General features: G+C 46.0%; 2 protein-coding genes across 2 annotated transcripts in view; both read right to left on the bottom strand.

Annotated features, from left to right (window-relative positions):
- Window positions 1–11,811, bottom strand: part of stab2 (stabilin 2) — a 38,521-nt gene extending 26,710 nt beyond the window's left edge. The window contains exons 1-17 of the mRNA XM_020613436.1: window positions 11,709–11,811; window positions 10,331–10,455; window positions 10,134–10,249; window positions 9,276–9,361; window positions 8,706–8,772; window positions 8,533–8,628; window positions 6,982–7,104; window positions 5,816–6,012; window positions 5,196–5,323; window positions 4,971–5,104; window positions 3,926–4,005; window positions 3,611–3,760; window positions 2,522–2,665; window positions 2,358–2,420; window positions 1,497–1,613; window positions 1,362–1,415; window positions 1,192–1,272 (exon numbers count right to left, since the gene is read on the bottom strand). Coding sequence (XP_020469092.1) covers window positions 1,192–1,272; window positions 1,362–1,415; window positions 1,497–1,613; window positions 2,358–2,420; window positions 2,522–2,665; window positions 3,611–3,760; window positions 3,926–4,005; window positions 4,971–5,104; window positions 5,196–5,323; window positions 5,816–6,012; window positions 6,982–7,104; window positions 8,533–8,628; window positions 8,706–8,772; window positions 9,276–9,361; window positions 10,134–10,249; window positions 10,331–10,455; window positions 11,709–11,771 — 1,824 coding nt within the window. The 5' untranslated portion in view covers window positions 11,772–11,811. The remainder of the gene's footprint in view (window positions 1–1,191; window positions 1,273–1,361; window positions 1,416–1,496; window positions 1,614–2,357; window positions 2,421–2,521; window positions 2,666–3,610; window positions 3,761–3,925; window positions 4,006–4,970; window positions 5,105–5,195; window positions 5,324–5,815; window positions 6,013–6,981; window positions 7,105–8,532; window positions 8,629–8,705; window positions 8,773–9,275; window positions 9,362–10,133; window positions 10,250–10,330; window positions 10,456–11,708) is intronic.
- Window positions 11,812–12,916: 1,105 nt separating this feature from the next.
- wnt16 (wingless-type MMTV integration site family, member 16) lies at window positions 12,917–19,878 on the bottom strand. The gene is made up of 4 exons (XM_020613458.1): window positions 19,547–19,878; window positions 17,680–17,906; window positions 15,741–16,030; window positions 12,917–15,111 (listed from the first exon to the last, which is right to left on the bottom strand). Exons 1-4 carry the CDS (start codon window positions 19,636–19,638, stop codon window positions 14,653–14,655), a joined length of 1,068 nt encoding a protein of 355 aa, XP_020469114.1. The 5' UTR covers window positions 19,639–19,878; the 3' UTR covers window positions 12,917–14,652.
- Between the last annotated feature and the right edge of the window lie 329 nt (window positions 19,879–20,207).

Here is a 20,207-nt window from a genome sequence, read left to right as displayed (position 1 = left end):
TCGTAACATTGCGCCAACAACATAACATGAGTATAACATCAAATTCTCTAGTAACATCCTCTCTGCCCCCTAAATAAATTATAAAAAAAAATCACGTGGAAAAATAAATAAATGACAAGAACCAGTAATTCCACATTTCTTTCTCTATTATCTAAATATACCTACACAACATTTTTATTTTTTTTTAATATTAAACACTCCATGAATGTTATTTTTCAACACCTGAAATAAAGTTGTGAACCAGCTGGGAGAGTGAAGGCTCAGGCTCAGTCTCACCCAAAATCCCCGCTAATGTTTGAAACATGTCCAAAATGCCTCTGTTGACGCGCCGTCCCCACAAATCCAGTTTGGCTTTAAATGCAGCTACTTTATCTGCCAACTTGAAGACAGTTGTCATTTTCCCCTGAAGTGACAGATTGAGTTCATTGAGCAGGCTGAATATGTCGCACAAGTAAGCCAGTTTTGGCGCTCAAGTGACCGAGATGTAACCGAGAGAATACGGTCATTTTTCAAAATAAAAGATCGTTCAGACTCAGATAATAAATAAAACGGAAATAATTAATGATTTCTTGTGCGGCCCGGTACCAATTGATCCACGGACCGGTACCGGTCCGCGGCCCGGGGGTTGGGGACCACTGGCCTAAGGTACTGATTGCAGTATTTAGCCCACTGGTGGCATTCAGTCTTGGTTCCTGTGTTCAGTCATGTGGGCGACAGCATAGTTAATGGTACCACACAGGCTGAACCGAGCCACAGAGTTCACCCCCTGCACTTCTTTTCACTCAGGAACACAACATTCTCCATGCTGTCACCGACTTGTTGATAAAAACCCTCTCACAGTTTCGCCGTTTAAAATTCATGCAATTAATCAACAAATGCCCTTTTTGTGTCCATCTCCAAACCAAACTTGTGCTGTTCCTGAACCTCTGGGTCAAGCTCCTCACCCCGGTCTCTTCTGAGAGGGAACTCATCCTCCCCATTTCTCTGCTTTCTATTGCTGCTGACATTTTAATATTAAACTCAGCAGTTCCTTTTGAGATGCCCCTTTAACAAACTAAGCCTTGCTGTGATACCGGATCATGCAAAAGAAAAACTCACTCCCTGGAGGTGCAACTGAAACTGAAACTGTGACACCTTTCACAGGAGAGGGCATGGAGCCACAGACACGGAGGCGTAGAGATTCACACTTACATTTCCTGTCACGTTAATCTCCAGAACCTGATTGGCCATCGTCACAAGTCTGGGGCTCGACACAGTGTTATAGACCTCCAGCTTCAAGTCAGGAAAATAAGCAGAAGACATGAGTAATGACAAAAGTATGAGCCAAAGCAAATGAGGAGTCAGCAGACAGCTGTACTCACGGTGGTGTCGGGGACAACATGGTTCCTCAGCAGCTCCACCAGTTTGTTGTGGCCCTGAGGTGCAGAACACTGCTGAAGTCTGTGAGGTCCTTTATCAGAACTCTGGCTGTGTGTTAAGTGTCAAGTGGTCCTCACCTCAGCACTGCTCAGGTACTGCAGGTGTCCGTCTTTCATCGCATCAAAAGCCGCACTGCTGGGCGCAAACACTGTGACAGGCTCAGGACGGTCCAGGACAGATGCCAGCTCTGTTTTCTGCAGGCAGAGCACATGGTCCACACGTGTGCACTCTGAGTCATGGTTACATATGAATAGTTCCTTTAGTTCGAACAGCGTACTGTGAGTGTGTCACACCATACATTCATTGATACATACTTAACCAGTTATGTGCAGTACACATAGATATGGGATACGTGGTGTGCTTTAGCTGTGGTTATAAATGGTCTCCGTGTCAACAGAAAACCACTTAACATGAAGAAAGATGTCCTGTAGGCCCAGCAGGAACAGGTCGTGAAGCACAGTTCACTTCATATGTACATATGTAAACATGCATTATATGCAATAAACTCACATTTGAAATGTACACTGATTTTCTTGCCGTTACCTATATACAAAAATGTATACACATATTTACATTAAATGTGTTATACGCATATTTGCAATACATGATTTCCACAAGTTGTGTTTATGTCCACATACATGTGGTTTACCAAACACCGGGACTGATCCAGGTTAGTAACACATTTTCTGGATCCATACTGATTCAGACATGCACATCAACACTTCCTGCAGTGTGTCAGACTGTGGCTTGCAGCTCAGTGTACGATGTGAAATAGCTGGTGGACCTACAGCAGCAACCAGGTCTTCAACATGTGAAGGTTTGATCCTCTGGAGAACAGGAGCATGATCAGGACATGATCTGGAATTTGGTTTAGTCTAGTATGAACACTCCTGGTCCAGGAAAATATGTCTCGTGCAGGAGAGAAGCATTGTACACACCTGCAACAACGACTTGAACTTGTCAAACTTGCCGTAGTCAGAAATGATCTTCATCAGGTTCTCCTGAGGGTACCCAAACACATACAACATAGAAGAACATGAACGTAATGATGAGACAGTCCACAACTGAATGACTCTGGTCAGGCTGACAGACAGCTGTGTACCTCAGCATCACTGGCCACTGTGGGAGGGACACTGTCCATCAGCTTATTGATGATGTGGATGATCCCGTTGGATGCAACCACGTCAGACTGAATGATGACACCTTTCTTTCTGCTGCCATGGATGCGGATTTTAATCTGCAAGTCCTGGAAACATAATAGCAAGCCAATGTGTAGACGGAAAAGTCGCCGGGATCCACCTGACAGCCTCACGTCTGTCTAGATGGGTCAGGTTTCTCTCAGAACCTGCCACCTCACAAAGAACTTCTCACTGAGGATACAAACTGAATTGATGACATGTTTCATCCTGGAAAACCTGGACAAGCTGAGCTTCTCATCTATGTCATGGAAAATGTTAACATTTCATAAATGTCCTGTTTGGACATAAAAAACCAAACAGGTTCCAGACTGGGATGTAGGAAGGAGTGAACAAGCCTCCATCACTGCGGTGCTGTCTGACTTTAATACCCTCAGGGTTTCACTGTTTAACTGGTGTGACTGGGAGATCAGTGAAATGCTTTAAAGCCAGTGTTAAATACAGGCACTGCATCAGCACACAGTCTGAGGCCATCACAGCCCGTAAGCTGTGTTCACTTTGTGTTGAGTTCACTTTGCGTTGAGTTCACAGCGTGACGCCCAGCACACCCAGTGAAAAGATATTAGTCTGAGTGTGAGGGAGTCCAGCTTCTGCAGAGCAAAGTGACACTGCGGGAATAAAACACCGTTTCCCACAAATGTCACGACAGACGGGAACAACACGTCCGGGATGAAGAGCCACAGTAAATATTTAAAATGACTAAAACTAGACTAAAGGTGTATTTAGTTTTTATTCACTAAAACTAATAAAAGTCAAAAGGCTCAAATTTGACTAAAACAAATTTTCATCAAGACTAAAAGTGACCAAACTCAGGTGTGAAAATTAACCCTGCAGGTGACAGCTGGGGAGATGGTTTCTGCTGGTCAACAGCTGTATGCCCTCCTTCCCCACGGCAAACACAGCAAAGCTAAACTAAATGAAAAGTCAATTGTGTTTACGAGGTTCACTGATTTGCTGTTTGTTGTCATGTGTGATCACGTGTACTTCTCTCTGACCCCCTCAGATGTGTCGGCCTCAGCTGACTTTCCAGTCAGGGTGTAGAAGGTGTTGGTCTCCTTCAGCGTGCTGATCGGCATCATCCCCGCCACCAGGTGCATCGTACACAGATATTTAGCTTTGGAGGAGTCTGTTGTCAGAGTCTGCACCTGGAGAGAAGTCCACCATTATGAACCTGCGAGCAGCAGCCTTCTTATTCACACATTACTTATCTGTTTACACTGCAGTGCAGCTGCCTGACTCTAGACCTGCTCATGTCATCAGAGCCAAGAAAACAAATGATAGTGTTCCTTTTCAGTGAAGCCGATTCTCACCGAGGTTCCTCTGAATCCTTTATCGACTGGGACGAAGACGGTGAAAGGGCCCAGATTCTGCAGAGGCCACGACAGAGACGCTGGAAACAGACAGAGAGGACACAGCCTTTATTGCTTGTTAGAGCGATGTGAGAATTAAGATCACCTCAAACAACGTGCTGAAGGTCATTTATTCTGACAAATAAACGCATGTGTAAACTGTGGGTGAATTTCCCAGCGTGCCACAGTCACTCTCCAGGATGTCCACTGGTCCCTCGTGTCACTGAGGGGCAGACAGATCTGTCGACCACTGACCAAAAATGTTTTACATTTTATTTTTAACCTTGTGATTGTTGCCACATGGGGTGAGCTGTGTCCTACCTCCTTGCTACAGTCAAACATAAACTACTGTGAACATACAGCAGTTCGTTACCTTTTTTTTGTACCGACAGGAAACGTCACTGCCAGCTACACTTCACTGGAGGTTTTGGCACTGGTTTCATTGTATTGTCGTCGTCTGAGGTCTTGGAGCTGTTGCACCAGCTCCTGCACGTGTTCACCGACAACATGCATTAGCTGCTTGTCAGTCTGCATCCTGCATCCGCTCTGACACGGGTTCTGGCATTTTGCCTTTATTAGACAGCACATGGCACAGAACCAGACAGGAAACAGCAGGAGCAACAGGGATATGGCACACAGGTACATTTGTACGTCTCCTGGTATCACTCCTGTTTCTATTCCTGTTACAGTCCATGACCAGACCGCAATCTTTCATCACAACATGTTTATGTCACAGATGTGTTCTTAGATCTCTGGATGCGTTTCTGCATTTGCTGTGTTGTTGTTTGTGTGCAGTATTATTTGTCCTAACTCTTATCTCAGCTGCAATAACACACTGCAGCTGTGCTGGCACCACTGCAATAAAAAGAGTAGCTGGGACCAGTCTGCCTCGTTGATTTGACCAGCTATAGTCTGTCCCTCGTTATTTTCACCAGCTACATTTGTGTGCGTTTGTCCGAATTTGACCTTGTCACATGTGTATTGATGTAAAAATGCGTGCTGGTACCAAACAGAGTGATGGCGTTGCTCAGCTGCCCACTGAACGCTCCCTGAGGTTCAGTGTTCAGGTTGATCAGACGCTGCAGGATGTTCCCGTGACACACTTTTCCGTTACCGATGTAACCCTGCAGACAGGTGCACCTGAGGGGCAGGGGGACAGGTGATGCATATTAGAGACATCTGCACATGCATTAGATACTGCAGTGAAAACAGAACAAGTGAAAGGACTGACTCAGCTCTTCCTGGTCCCACTGTGGTACACTTGGCATTTGCATGACAGGAACCAGGTCTACAGAGGCCCTTCATGCTGCAGCTGCCATTCAGCAGGTGGTCAAAACCAGGAAGACACTCGCAGTGAGACTGAAGGCGGCACAGCAGAAACACACATTTGTTGCTGATCCAGATCTTGTTCTTTTCCCTAAAGCTGATCCTGTTTCTCATCTTGCTACTTTACCAAACCTGATTTCCAGGTATGCTTCTGTTCCTAAACCTGATCCTGCTCTTGTTCCTGTACCTAACAAAGATCAAGATCGTTGTCTTGTTTCTGATCCCACTCCTGATGCCGATTTTAATCTTGTTCTTGAACCTGATCCTGATCCTTCTCTACCTGCTTCTGGGCCTGGTCCTGTCTGGTTCTGATTGGAACCAGGATGCTGTTTTTAAACCTGTTTTTCTTACTTCCAACCACAATCTTGTTCTTGATCATGATCCCGATTTTGCCTCTGAGCATAATCCTGATAGTGATCCTGAACTTGAACCTCCCCTACTTGATCCTGATCTTCCTCCACCTGCTTCTGACCCTGGTCCTGACTCGGTCTTGATCCTGAACCTTTTCCTTCAGTAGATTTGTACCTTCCCTGGTCCGTCATAGACACATTGGGTGGAGCGAGCCGAGCAGCCTCCCTGATTGGTCTGACACGGATCAATGGCCATGCAGACTCGTCCGTCCCCGCTGTAGCCCTCCTTACAGGCACACAGGTGCTGGTTTGGACCAGTGTGGACACAGGAGGCGTGGACATCACAAACCCTCTGAAGACATGGGTTTATAGCTGAGGAGACACAGACCACTGTAGCTTCTAAAGTCCTCTTTAACACATCTAAGTAGCTTTGAAACATGAACGGTGAGGCTTAAACAAACCTTTAGTTCCAAAGTGATACAGACAGAGTACTGGAGGTACCGAAGTGTCACTGCTGCACAACAAAAATCACTGGCTCAGTTTCAACCACACCGATCGCTTGCTTTACCACTGGGTAGCAAACCTCAGAGGCTGTGGGCTGTTCTGACCCAGTCTTTAGTTCTTATATTTAAACAAACTAACATTTAGTTGTGAACTCCGGCTCTGTTTTGGGTCCATAACCCAACAGTCATAGTAAAAAAAAAGAAAATCCCAGCAACATGGGACAAACTGCACCACTGTAACTAGGAGAGGTTAAGCCTTTGGTGTGTCACTGTGATACTGATACAAACTGGGACCATTTACACCAGCTGCTGGTTTGGGTTGCAGTCTCACTAGGCTTCATGTTTTTCTTTTGTTTGAACTTGGGGTTTTATTATTTTTATTTTCCTTTCTTCGTTCTTTGAATACTTGACATGTGATGCCCATGTTAAGTAGGAAAATATTACACTTGTAAAACACAGACTTTGGAGATGGTACCAACTTTGATGCTTGCCATTATTTGTTCTTTTTTTTTTTTTTAAATAATAACCTGTAAAGAGAAAAACAAACAATAGTGAAAATATACTGAGTAGTTCACTGTTGGTCGGTCAGCTCGGTTTTCTATATTTCTATACATCTGTCCAGTTGTAGTGTTTGCGGTAAAGTCTGGATGCTGTAGAACAACTGAAACTGGACTGTGGTCACAAAACCTGCTTTTGTGAATCTGGACATATGTTGCTTAAAAAAAACAGAAAGTCATTAGGATTCGCAAACTACAGCACCGTTCTCACAATTTCACATGTAACTTGACCAGGTAAATTTATAAAGAGAGAGTTTGATGTATTTTAAATATGAACTCACATAAACACTGATCTCCTGATTTCTGGTAACCAGGCAGACACTGACACACCAGCTGTCCTGTCAGAGCTTCTTGCATACAGTGAGAGTTCTGCTGACAGGTGAGAGCTGCACACTCAGGGGATTCTGAAACACACAGTGACAAGTGACGGCGGCAGGCTCAGTTGAATGACCAGGGACAGGTGACAGCACGCTCAGGTGATGCTGACCAGAGAGGTGACAGACTGTTGTGAACTATACCCCAGTGGTCATGAGTCACTAAATGTAAGCCTCTAAGCCTGAGGTCTCTGACAAATGAGTCCGTCTGCTCCCAGTGTAGGTTGGGGAAAGGAGTTCTCTCCTTCGCTGGTGGAATATGACGCTGGCCACTGAGTGTCGGTCAGGGCACATGATAATTCTGTCCACTTTCTTGGCTGTATATGTGCGTGTCTGTGTGATTAGAAGGTCAGCACACCAGCACCTGGTTTGCCTCTAATGCAGCCACACTAACAGCGAGCTGAATCCGTCGACAATGGTAGTAATTTGTTCCTACCAATAGGTGGCGCATGTGTGCCGCTAACCAAAGGAAGAGGTAGGCAGCCGCTGTACGACGCTGCACTCATCAAACATTACAAAAATACTCAAATTGGAGCTCAAGTCAAATCCGTCCCTTGCAACTTGGAGCCTTTCACCCAGGGAAACTTATCCTAAATACAGATATTTTATCACACAATACACTCAGTGGTCATTTTATTAGGAACACCTGCTGGAGCTCAAACTGAGTCAGTCTGATCCAGCAGTGCTCCAAGAAGGTGATGATGTTCAGTTTGAGGGTGGTGGTTCACCTGTGGAATCACTCTGGAGGTTGTGCTTAGCCTCACAGAGATAAATAGGGGTGGGACGACAAAATAATAGAAACACCTTACCACAACTCAAAATGACCACAAACGAGCCAGCACCTCTGTCAAACAGTCTGAACACGAACTAAACACCGTCACCTTCGTGAGAGAGGCTTCACTGCAGCACGATGGGTTAGACTGATTCTGACACAGAGGTTCCTAATAAACTGACCACTGTATGAGCGTAAGTGTGTATAAACGGTAGCATTTTCTGTACCGCATCATTTATCGCGCACGCTAACAGCTTTTGAGTTCAGTAACTACTAACTAGTCCGAGCCGTGAACTGCTACGCTACCAAGGTGCGGATGCTGACACTAGCAACACACCTGTCATTAGACAACAGCAGTGACATTAACGTAATGTAACACTTCGCTGACTCACACACTGTGCAGCACGAAGCTCCATCCATTATATTCCAAGTCTACAACATACCGACACTAATGCGAGTTGGCACAGCTTTCGTGTTGCGTTGTCACACACACGCACGCACTCTGTGGCGCGTTGAAGGACTACAGAGGGCTGTAAAAACTAAAACTTTCCTCCTACAGAAACGCTGAGAGACTCTTCATGTTCATGATTCCGACTGGGTGCAGCCGACAGGTAACAGGTGACAGAACAGCAGAATCCTGCACATTGTAAAGTCACTGGTTGATGATGAGAAGCAGAGGCACTGACCTTGGTCACAGTTTGGACCCTTATATCCAGAGAAACAGGTGCATCGACCATCTCCTGTGAGTCCAGAGTCACACAGGCCATGGACACAGGAGCACACTGCAGCACAGGAAACACAAGTGTGTCAGAAACATGCTCAGCCTCCCATCTGATCTTTATCTGTTATCTAATGTCACCTGAGCTGCAGGTGGGGCCATATCTACCAGGTGCACAATCCTCACATGCAGTTCCTGCAAAACCCACCTAAAATACAAACACACACTACATCATTATGCAAGCACACAAAAAGGTGAATGTCTCCTGGTAACACTGACATTATTTACTGTGGCTACTCGTGTTAGGATTTAACAGGTGTCTCCACATGGTTCTGTTCTAAGGGTTCTAGATGTCATGTAAGCTACTAGAGTCCACTGAGACACTCTGGGTTTCTGTGCACATGTTTTATTTGTACACAAAGGAACCACTGTGTTTTCAGCTGATTTCTTCTCCCTCACAGCAGCTGATGTTCATCTGTCTGCTCTGTGCCTAATGCAGCTCTCCCTCCTGTCAATCACTGTATGTTTCTGCAGGTTTCATTTTTAAAACTAAACTAAAGACTGTTTTTTTTTCTCCACTGTTTTTAATCAATGTATTCTACTCAGTTTGGGACTATATCTGCTTTTGCCTTTCTACCTTTACTCAGTGACCAATGGACTTCATTGTGCTGTTTAGCTGACTGATGCTATGTTTCAGTCCAGGTGTGTTACCTGACAGGTGCAGGTCCCGTTTCCTCCCAGTCCATCAGAGCAGACGCCTCTGTTGCTGCAGGGTTTGTCAGCCCGATCAGGACACTCTGATGACAGGAAATGGTTGTCAGAGGCTTGTAGAGAGTTGTGCTAGCATTGTTTTAATGTTCTCTGTCTGTGTGTCGGGGGTCCGGTGAGTCCAGGACCATGTGTGCCTGTCAGCAGATTCCTGTCCTGATCACTGAGAGTCTACAGAGTGGAATAAAGTCCTGGTTCCTGCAGGACCAATCATGTGGCAGGAGTAACCTGTGTCTGTTACACAATACAGATGGTGACAAATGGGAGGAAGCTCCTGACTGAGTGGAAATCCAACCAACAGACCCACAGAGACTCAGCTGATTCTCATGTCTGACAAAGAAAAGCATCAGCTCCTCACATTAAAGAAGGTGGAACCAGAACATGTCAGTGACTGTTGCTTCTAAATAGCTGAGGTTCATTTTCTACCAGTGAACTAACTCATGGCTGCAGCTCTAGGTCACTGAATGGCTTCATGAGGACGACACAGTGGGTCTGACACAGTGGGGTCGGACGCGACGGGTCGGACACAGAGGGGGGATCTGGTTTGGAAGGATGACGTTTCCTCCTCCGACAGAGGAGACCTGACGCTGCTCTGGAGACACTGTGTGATAGTTTGTTCTGTCACTTGTCACCCAGCTGTGTGTATCTGTGCTACTCATTTGTCTGGACAAATCAGCTGTGGAGGAAACGTAATGGTGTCAAGTGCAGAACATGTTTCAGCACAAGAAACCTCTCAGTCTAACAGGCACACTTTCCCTTCCTGCCCCTCAGAGGATGAACCCTTTGTGCTTGTGTCCTCACCGATGCAGTCCAGTCCCCAGAAGCCTGGACAGCAGCTCGTCACTTCCACCTCTCTGTAACACTCGAAGGAGCAGCCGCTAAGGTGTAGGTTCATACTGGCGGTCTTGACGTAGTACCTGCGCACACACAAACACACTCGGCTACTGAAGGCTTCTACAGCCTCGTACACATCAGACTACTGGTTTGCGTTCACTCACCAGCAGTTCCTCAGCTTGGACTCGGGGGTCCGTCTGTATCCAGCTGGACAGGGCATCAACGTGCTGACGCTGCAGGAGTGACAGGCGGTCCGAGTCCTCAGCACCGACGAGTTTGAGCACAGGTTCTGGCACAGACATCCAAACGTGTGTGGACACAGTGTGTTTCAGCCTTTTATTAGAGGTTTTGGACAGAAGTGTTTCTCCAAATTCTGTGAAGCTGGATCCTTAATTTTTACCTTTAAACTCCCACAAAAATACAGTACCCTTTAAGAATGATTTGGTTAAGGTCAGTTTATTAGGAACACCTATGTCAAACCAAGCCTAGTCCAACACTCTCCAACATGCAAACCGGGCCTGAGTGGTTATCATTGCCATCTGATCCGCCCTGGAAACACTGAGAAATACAAGGCCTGGAAAAGACCTGGAGGACTCGGCTGCAGGTTTCCAGGCAAAGAATTATCCTGAAATATGATGGTAAACCCAACATCATGGAAAACATTTTGGAGTCTGCCTGGAAATGCTATATTGTGTACCAACACTGTCGTCAGGTTTCTATTGCACATCTGAACTTCTGATTAACTTTATCATCCTGGAGAAAAATCAGATTTACAGTGTGGGAACAAAACGAATTACTGGAACCGTTTAAGGACTAAAAGTCTGAACTCTTATCAGTATTTTAATTCATAAAGCTTAACAGAATAAAATATGATGAGGACAACATGCGATGATTAATAAAAGTTGTTTTACATGTTTTTAGTTTCTGATCACTAATCTTTTCAGGCTGATTTCAGCAGTGTGATCTAGTAAAACAAACAATGTAGAGTTAGAAGTTAAAGGTTCATTTTATCGGCCTGCCATGTTAATCCTATAAGTAAAACAGGAGAAAGAAGGCGCTCATCGGTTAGGGATCAAATGTTTCCTTCAGTCCTGCATCCTCCATCATTTAATCCTGACATGAAGGTTTTTGTTCAGTGTGGATCTGACTGCAGTCCATTCTCAGAGGGAACTTTAAGTGGGATTCAGATATTAAAGGGCCTTTAAAAGCTTTAAACTAAAATGCTGGGTTTCTGTTAATGTCAATGCGAAATGGTATCCGGTGCCCCTGCTCCTCAGGCTGCGCAAGCATTAGGCAGCTGAGGAATATTTCAGCAGCGTCTCATTAATCTCGCTTCAGGTTTAGGATGGAATCTGAGCTGCACTTGTTAGTTTTGTGTTAAAGGTGTGAAGCTGAACAGTTTGTTCTCCAGTCAGTGTAAACTCCAAGGCACAGACGACCAACACTAACAGGCTGAAAGATTGAGCTCATTTAGTAAAGCTAGATTCCTCCCTGCAGGGGCACCTGAATGCAGCAGCAGGAAACTCAGTGAGATGATGTTACCTGTTGTGATGCTGCCGAAGTCTTCCTCTCATCCATCATCATCATCATCATCATCATCATCATCAGAGGGACAAGCAGCAGCTTTGGGCTCTCACACAGCTCCATGTTTCCTGAGCTAGTCCTTGTCACACTGAAGGCTGTGTCTTCCTGTGCCACTCTTTTCAGCCGCCTCCTCCTCCCCCCTCCCTCTGTGTGTTTCCTGAAAGTCCTACTCACAGAAAACCACTGACTCTGAGGTTTTTACACACCAACACAACTTTATTTCATCACCTGGACATTTTTATACATTTTTCAACAGGTTGCTCCTGAACTTTAACAACTGTCTCCATGAAATGATGCTAAATGTAACTGTCATTTACAACAGTAAGTTGAACAGGAAACATAACTGCGACTGGACATGAAGAAGAAATGTTGTTCATCATGTATCTGACAAGTCGCAGAATCTGGGTCTAGCCTCCACTTTATGAAACTGTTCACATTCTCTCAGGTCCTGGTTCAGCTCGGAGAAGCCCAACATAGACATTGAGCCGGAGCCACCATTTTACCCGAACCTGAACCAAAGTGTCACAGACGGGACTCTGGCTTCTCTGTGCTGGACTTGTGGGTCCAACCCCGACCGCCTCCTAAGACTCTGCCACTGCTTGTTGAAGAGATTACACTGCTACGACATAGTTGAGAAACAGTTGAGTAATAAATGAATGTGTTGAGCTGTAAATTCCAGGATATTCCAACACAGTTTGGTACCAGTTGTAGCAAAGTGTGACATGTGACAAAGTATCTGCTGGGTTTATAAAAGCCTGGACATTATGCAGCAGGCACCCCCCCCCCCCCCCAACACACACAGACACACTGCAGTTCACCAGTGTGTCGGCGTGTGCACAGAATAGCAGGAAATCCTGCATCGGACAGAAGAGTCAGGGGCTGTTTTCTCCTTCCTGAAACTTTCTGCTCTGTCATCACACATTGCTGATAACACACACAGTTGTGCTGACTGTCAGGACCAACCAGTTGCACTTTTACCACCTTTTTGTTCTGGCCTCATCTCACAGGTTAAAGTGTTTCTCACCATGTCCCAGCAAAACAAACCAAGTGAACCATTTGGCATTACCCAGTTCTCTAACCATTTGGTCATAAAACATGATCCAATCTTCTTCAAAGTCACAAGTGCTGACAAACACAATGTGCTGAAGCTGATATCACACAAACAATTATAATGTGTCATGTCTTTATTGAGCTCAGCCAGAAAACACTCAAAGTGCTGGTGGAAAAACTAAGTTAATAGCTGGTTGAAGCTTCTATGGCAGTAATAACTTCAAACAGCTGCTTCCTGTAGCCGTGGCTCAGACCAGCACAATGTTCAGGAGGAACTCCGGACCGTTCTTCCTCACAGAGCTGCTTCGGCTCAGCCAGATTCCCAGGAAGGACATGTGTGAACGGCTCTCTGAGCTCAGTCCACAGCATCTCTGCTGGGTCGAGGTCTGGGCTCTAGGCACCGTGTGGCAGATTTTCTTGTTCTGACGCCTTTCTGTCTTAGGATCACTGTCCTGCTGCCTTGCCCAGCTCCTATTGAGGCTCAACTGGTGGACAGACAGCCACCCTGACATGATCCTGTAGGATCCCCTGATGAACCTGGGAATTCATGTGCCCCTCCACGTTGGCAGCGGTCCAGTCCCACATCACAGTGCTCCTTTCACTGTAGGGATGATGTTTCCATGTTGGTATGAAAACATCAGGATTCACAGAGCACCGGTGCTGTCATAAAACACTGCAGTGCACCTGAGGTTTGCCACAGAGCACTTTGACACTCCACAGCACTACGCATGGTGTAAAGACGGAACCGCATACAACATGAAAACATCATCCTAGTGGTGACACACTGTGATGGCAGCACCGTGATGTGGGGCTGCTGTGCTGCCTTTGGGCTTGGACCGATGCCATAACAACGAACCAAAGTGTGAAATTCATTCAGAGAACTGTTCATGTGTTTGATCCTGATTTTGTTATGAATGATCAGCATCTGAACCGACTCTCCTTCCTCGATCTTATTGAAACTGCACTGTGGCTCCCGTTCTTTGATTCTGATAAAAGAAGAAGAAACACAATCTACACATGAAAACACAGTAACTTCATCTATAAATATGGATCAAATGTTCAATCATTCAGTTTGGGTGTTGTTGACAAAGAAGACATTTAAAGCAGGTTTGGGACAGGACGTGGCCTCTGGACCAACCTCCACATGTGCCCAGTGCGGACCGAGGTGTGTGGCCTGATGACAGCGCCCTCTAGTGGCCCCACGATTTTAAACTGTCTGCCTGAAGCAGAGGGAAAATTTTTGATCCCGATTCTACCTTGTGTTAGTGTGATCCTTTCTGTTCTAAAAAATGTTCCATTTGATTAAAGGAAGAAAGCCTCAGTTTCCTCCAAAACGAGTAGGAGCTTATTCCAGTCGAGTGTGTTAAAGCCTCTGCAGAGTCTCTTTCACATGGACATACAGACAACAATCACTAAACTCTACTGTGGGACTGAAGACAACATCGACAGCCTCTGTTCCTCAGGTTTGTTCTGGAGGAACAGCAGAGACAGTAAGATCCTCAGGAAGTGGAAGTCTCACTGAACCAGATCGAGATGTGTTCCAGTTATGTGTCTTAGGACCAGAAGGTCTGACTCAAACTGAATCAGCCAGCCTGAATCTTCTCCTGCAGCTCCGCCTGTCACAGGTCACAAAGGCCCCGACTGGTTGAAAGATGATCCAGTAGTATCCACCGTCCACTTTGTTTTCAAAGACGTCTCTTTCATCCGCCTCTCTTACTTCCAGGTGTGTTATTTACAGGTGTGCATGTCGTTCATGCTCCTGCAAGCCTGGCACATCAGTTTCGTTTTTTAAAATTAAGATCGTGTCTTCATCCTCAGCGTGAGCTGTGTGTTAGTGCTTCCAGGTGTGTTGTTATTTACAGGTGTGCATGTCGTTCATGCTCTCGCAGCGCCTGCAATGGACAAAGCAGCACCACACGAACTTGCACTCGCAGTGCTGGACGTCTCTCACCACGTGTGTGTTGTATCCGCGGCCGCAGCACAGCAGGTTGCATCCGTCTGGTCCGGTCGACGTTCGGTTGCAGCGGCGTCCTCTGGTGCCAGCGACGCCCCGCCGCCGGTCCTCCAGGCAGTAGTTCGGAGACTTGTTGAAGAAAATGAGCTGGTGTTTGTCGACGTGGAGCCGACGCTGGTCCTTCTTCCTCGTCTTCCTCCTGGAGCGGTCGGACACCTGAACGCTATGCTCGTACCGCTCCTTCAGGTAAACGCCGACGCGCTCGAACGCCGCCATCGTCCTCCAACAGGTCTTCACTGCACAGGAGCCGGAGACACCGTGACAACGACAGTCTGTGGACATCGTCCGGTCAATGGCCTGAAGGACACGGGACAGAGACACGGATTAGAACAGGGCCCCCAGAATGCTGAAAATATCCACCAGTAAAAGCCAAGAGCAGCAGGAGTGGATTCTCTGTGTACCCGGCTTTACGAGACGCTGGGCCCCTGGGCACAGACATGTAAAAACTCTCCTAAATTTCTGGGAGCAGAGAGTAGGACACTTTAAGTAAACATGTGCTCTGTAGTCACCGGCTTGTAGCTGTTTGCTAGTTTTTCTTGTTTTCTGTCTGCAGTCACTTGGCATTTATTTTTACTTGTTCTGTGTCCAGATATTGTTTTGTATTTCTGTAGTTTTGTGTCTCCTTTGGCTGTTTCTGCAGTCATGTTTGTGTCTTTGGGGCATTTTCTATCTCTTTTTGGTAATTATGTGCCTCTTTGTAGTAATGTTGTAGCTACGTTTTTCATTTTGTGGCGTTTTGTAGTGATTTCACAGTTCTCTGGTCCAGGGGCCCCTGCACCCTGCAGGCCCGTTCAGTAATCCATCCAGGTCATAACCCCCGCCCCTATAAGCTGCAGTTTCTTGTGTATTTATGATCTACGGAAACCTCCCAATGACCAGAACCTTCTTAGTAAATGCGACTGAACACCTGGTTCCTGCTCTCTCACCTGTCGCCCGGCCTCACTGTTGTGCTGGTTCATGGTGAGCAGCGTGTACCCCCCTCTGGTCGTCGACATGTTTTTGACAGCACTGTCGATGAACCTGCGGCTGAACCAGGTCCCGTACTGGATGTGGTCCGAGCAGCCGCCCCAGTGCCAGCCCTCCGCCGACGAGCCACCACCCTGCAGCCGAGCGTCGCAGCCGCACTCCGTCAAGTTGCCCAGACTGCAGGAGCGGGTCACGGCGTGGACCAGTCCCGCCGCCATCACCGCGTAGATAAACGCCGTTTCTTTGGTTCCTATTGGACGAGAGGGACAGGAGGTCAGTGTGACATCATCAAGTCAGGATGCAAGCACTCAAATACTTTAATGCTCAAGCCCTGTGTGTCCCAGGACCAACGCGGCCAGCAACAAAATCACACGACAGAAACGTGGAGCCAAGACATTATTTCTTATTAAAATAAACATTTGGGAGAAAACGAGTTGTTCATTTAATTGAGCTTTTTTGGCGGTGAGGCCTGATCTTCATTTAGCTAACAGCAGCCTAAATATAAAACTCCTCTGTCACAGGTGCTTTGTGATATTTTGTTCCCCCTAATAATATAAATGGTCTAGACTAAATAATCACAACATACCCTTAAAATTAATCCTTGATTTAATTAGGATTAAATGATTTAAGAAGGATTAATTCATTTAATTAATTAATTAATTAATTTTTGAAAATCGATCACGGTGTGTGTGATAGATACAGATCCCTTAATATGTCACGCAAAACTAACACTTCCGAAGCACCTTAGTTTAAAATCCTTTAACACATTCTAATGGGGGGTTTCTGTATAAATCAAAAGGTTTAGGATATAAAAACAATGTAGGTGGAATTTCGAGGATGGCTCATGTTATTTCATCGATTTACATTTTTTTTACCCCTGAATAAAAAAATCTCTCATCTACAAATTCATCAGTTTATCCGCTTATCTATATTTGCGTGAACATATAAACTGGCTCCAAAATGGAATAATTAAGGTCCTTTAGAAGGAATAAAATTAAGAGGTACCTGCACAACTTGTTTTTAAGGCTCTTAATGGTTTGGCACGATCTTACCTCACTGAATTAGTGCATTGGCACAAACCTGCAAGGTCCCTCAGATCTTCAAGCCTGTTTCTTTTAGAGGTTCCTAGGGGCAGATATAAACACTGGGCTGACCGTGCTTTTACTGTTGCAGCCCCCAAACTGTGGAATAGTCCACCTTTTAATGTTAGGTCAGCTACTGACCTCAGTGCTTTTAAATCATTGCTTAAAACTTATTTATTTGGCTTGGCTTTTAATACACAATAGGGCCTTGATGCATTCCTTTTAACTGCTTTTAATTTAATTTTAATTTATCGAACGTATGCTATGTGTGTCTGTGTTATTGTGCTGTTTTATTTTTATTTGCACTGATCTTATTTACTTTATTTTAGTCACTTATTGTGATTTTACTTTGCCATGTAAAGTACTTTGGTCAGCTGGGTGTTGTTTTAAAGTGCTATACAAATAAATTTGATTTGACAACTATTTTGTATATTTTACAACTTTAATTCCATAATCCGTGATTCCGTTTAATAAAGCGGTAGTTATCTGAGAATAAGAATGAAATTAAAACCTCAGAAATTAGCAGCTGGATAGTTAAGAGCCGGTAAAAAACAACTAATAACCGTTTTAGATTTAGGGGAAACCGATGCACCTCCGTAAAGCTTTTAAAAGGTGACAGTGACTTCAGCAGGCTAAGAATGTACTAAACGATTCCATTTCCATAATGAGTCCTTTCTTTGAGGACACACGTGTCTTGTCCTCTGGTGCCTTCATCAGGACGCCCTTTGACCCCACTGCTGGTAAAGACCTTTAAAGTTGTCTCTCTTGTTTTCACACAGTATTTGGGTTTGTATTATATCTAATCCAGTCTCCTCACCGCTCGTTAGCTGGTATCCGAACACGGACGGGTCCTCGGAGGTGGAGCAGTTCCACCTCTCGTTTCTGAACTGGCTCTGGCACTCGGCGATGGCCAGCCGGGCTCCGTTCTGGATGCTGGGCAGCAGGAACGGCTTCTTCCGGCACAGCTCCCGTTGTCTGTGGCTCAGAGGCAGGTTGGCACAGCCCAGCTGCTCCGATACGCCCGCCGAGGTCACTCCCAGCCACCTGAGGAGAACACCGGCGGTTAATGTTGTAATGTACCGCTGACAGGTGCAACACCAGATTTCGGTGATAGGGTATGAGGTATAGCGTATGCAGTGAAGTTTTCAACTGGTTTTGGGATCTGTAGCTGCTGTAAATACGAGGCTATGCAAGAGGAGCCGCGCACCTTTCAAGGAACAGCCAGAGCGCCTCCACCCTGTTCTGAGTCCAAACATCAATTCTATTCAAAATTCCGTTTCAAAACTGCGAAGGTAAACGAAGAAACTGCAAATTCAGTAAAACCAAATAGCCTTGATTAACATGCGCCATGTTAATTGCCCCTTGTGTATCTGCTCGGGCACATGTGGGGTTTAGGGTTGACCTGTTTCGTGTAATGCAGTATGGTTGGGAAATATATTTGTTTCATACCATATCGTATTATACTGAATTCATTTTGTTTGCGCCAGTTTATCAGACTTTTCTAGCCAGTGTTCTAACGAACCCTTTGGGTCTGTGACAGGTCCCCACCCAACGGTAGGTGCAGAAAACCACGTTCAACTGCTCGTTTGCTGCAGAGATGTATATGTTGCTTGTATTGATAATTATTCATGTGATTATTCCAACTCAAATATTTGTACATTAGTTTGCGAAAACCAAAACGTGTTAGTGTGTACCAGGGCTCCCCTAAGTTACCTGAAGCGACGGAACCCAGTCTGTAATGTCCGACATGTGTCCTGTCCCGGATGGATTCGGCTTTGTGGGCCAGGCCGGGGCGAATTGGGCCCCTTCATGCCACATCCCGTGAATAACGACCCCGAACAAAATGCCGGTATATTTTTTGGGCCTACTCGGGTCCCGTTTCTGTGGCTTTAGTATGAGCCGACTGAAAGAGCGGGTCCTGCTACAGAAGCTTTGGCACAAACACGCACAGAGGCGTTAAAACGAACCCGTTTCCAGTGGAATTTGGCTCGAACGCCTGAACAAACAGCCCAGGACTCTGGCTGGTGAAGTCGACAGCCAAAGCTTTTATTCATTATAGCCTGTTCTTTTATCCCAAAGCCTATTTATACAGTCAAGTCGGTACTGTGGCAGTTCAAGAATCCCATCCCTGTTATTCAGTCTCTGTCTACCAGACCGTGCCGTCACAAACTCTTCTGAAAACTTATGGTCTGGTATTTCTGAGAACTATGTGGATCAGCTCAAGCACGAATACATCATCTACTCTAAACCAAAACACCTGCACGCACAAATGTATAATATCTTCTTGAGCATTCGAACAAGCCATAACAAAGCATTTTCGGAACATTTAGACTTGACACGGAATCATTGGTGTGGTTGTGTAGGCCAATCCCGATTTTAAAAATCATTAGATCGACCATTAGGCCACGGAGTCCGTTTTTTCCTAAGCACCACAACACGAACTGGGATACTGTAAATTGCCGGCGCCACTTCATTCTGCTGGGGTCAGGGACCGGACGGACTGGATTCAGAACAAGACGGTGGTATTTTATCCACACCGAATTATGCAATCACTCCAGAAAATGTACTGGTCGTAATCCGATTCGGCGTGCGCCCGGGCATTTAAGGGAGTTTGGTTTTGTTGGACCACTGATGTAAAACAGCGCGCTCCAGCTCGGAGCCGTGATCTTGCGGCGCATACTCACATCCAGCTGGCTCTACAGCAGAGCGGACACACAGAGATCAGCAGCAGAGTCACAGTGCACACGTGTCGGACTCCACAGCTCCGTCTCTCCATGACCTCTTCATCTATCTGAGCCGCACGGCTGCGCGCTCACTCTGTCCATCAGCACACTAAAACCCGTTCCAGGGCAGATTCATTAATCTCGGTGTCGGTGGATATGATCCCCCGTGAGGCATCGCCCGCCGGGGTCGGTAGTGAGGTGCTACAGATCCCGCCCGGACAAGTTTGTTCAGCGTCCACACGCGTTTTTATTCGACAGGAGAAGCAGCAGGACCGACCGGACCAGTCTGAGCCCTGGAGGACCCTCACTGGGCCGGATCTGGATTCATATTCAGCAGCTGACGTCAGAGCTGGGCTCCGATTGGACGGAAGGACCAGCGAGACAAACAGCTGGATTGGTCGATTATCTATGCGCCAATCTCATGTTACACAGCGCTGCTCGGGTCTCCATCCAAACGCGGTCCATTTGGCACAGTCATGAAAGAAAGTGCTCTAACCAAAGTTAAAACATTTGAACAACTGACAGGAGCTCCTGGTGAATTCAGCACCAACTGTTGGATGGTATATGTGTCTATTTAACATCTGATCCCTGGTGAGTTAAAAATATATTCTAGAAGAAAAGA

Source organism: Monopterus albus, unplaced genomic scaffold (assembly GCF_001952655.1).
Source record: "Monopterus albus unplaced genomic scaffold, M_albus_1.0 scaffold134.1, whole genome shotgun sequence".
NCBI classification, from domain to species: Eukaryota; Metazoa; Chordata; class Actinopteri; order Synbranchiformes; family Synbranchidae; genus Monopterus; species Monopterus albus.
Note: the sequence above shows the minus strand (reverse complement) of the source record. Positions and strands in the feature narration are given on the sequence as shown.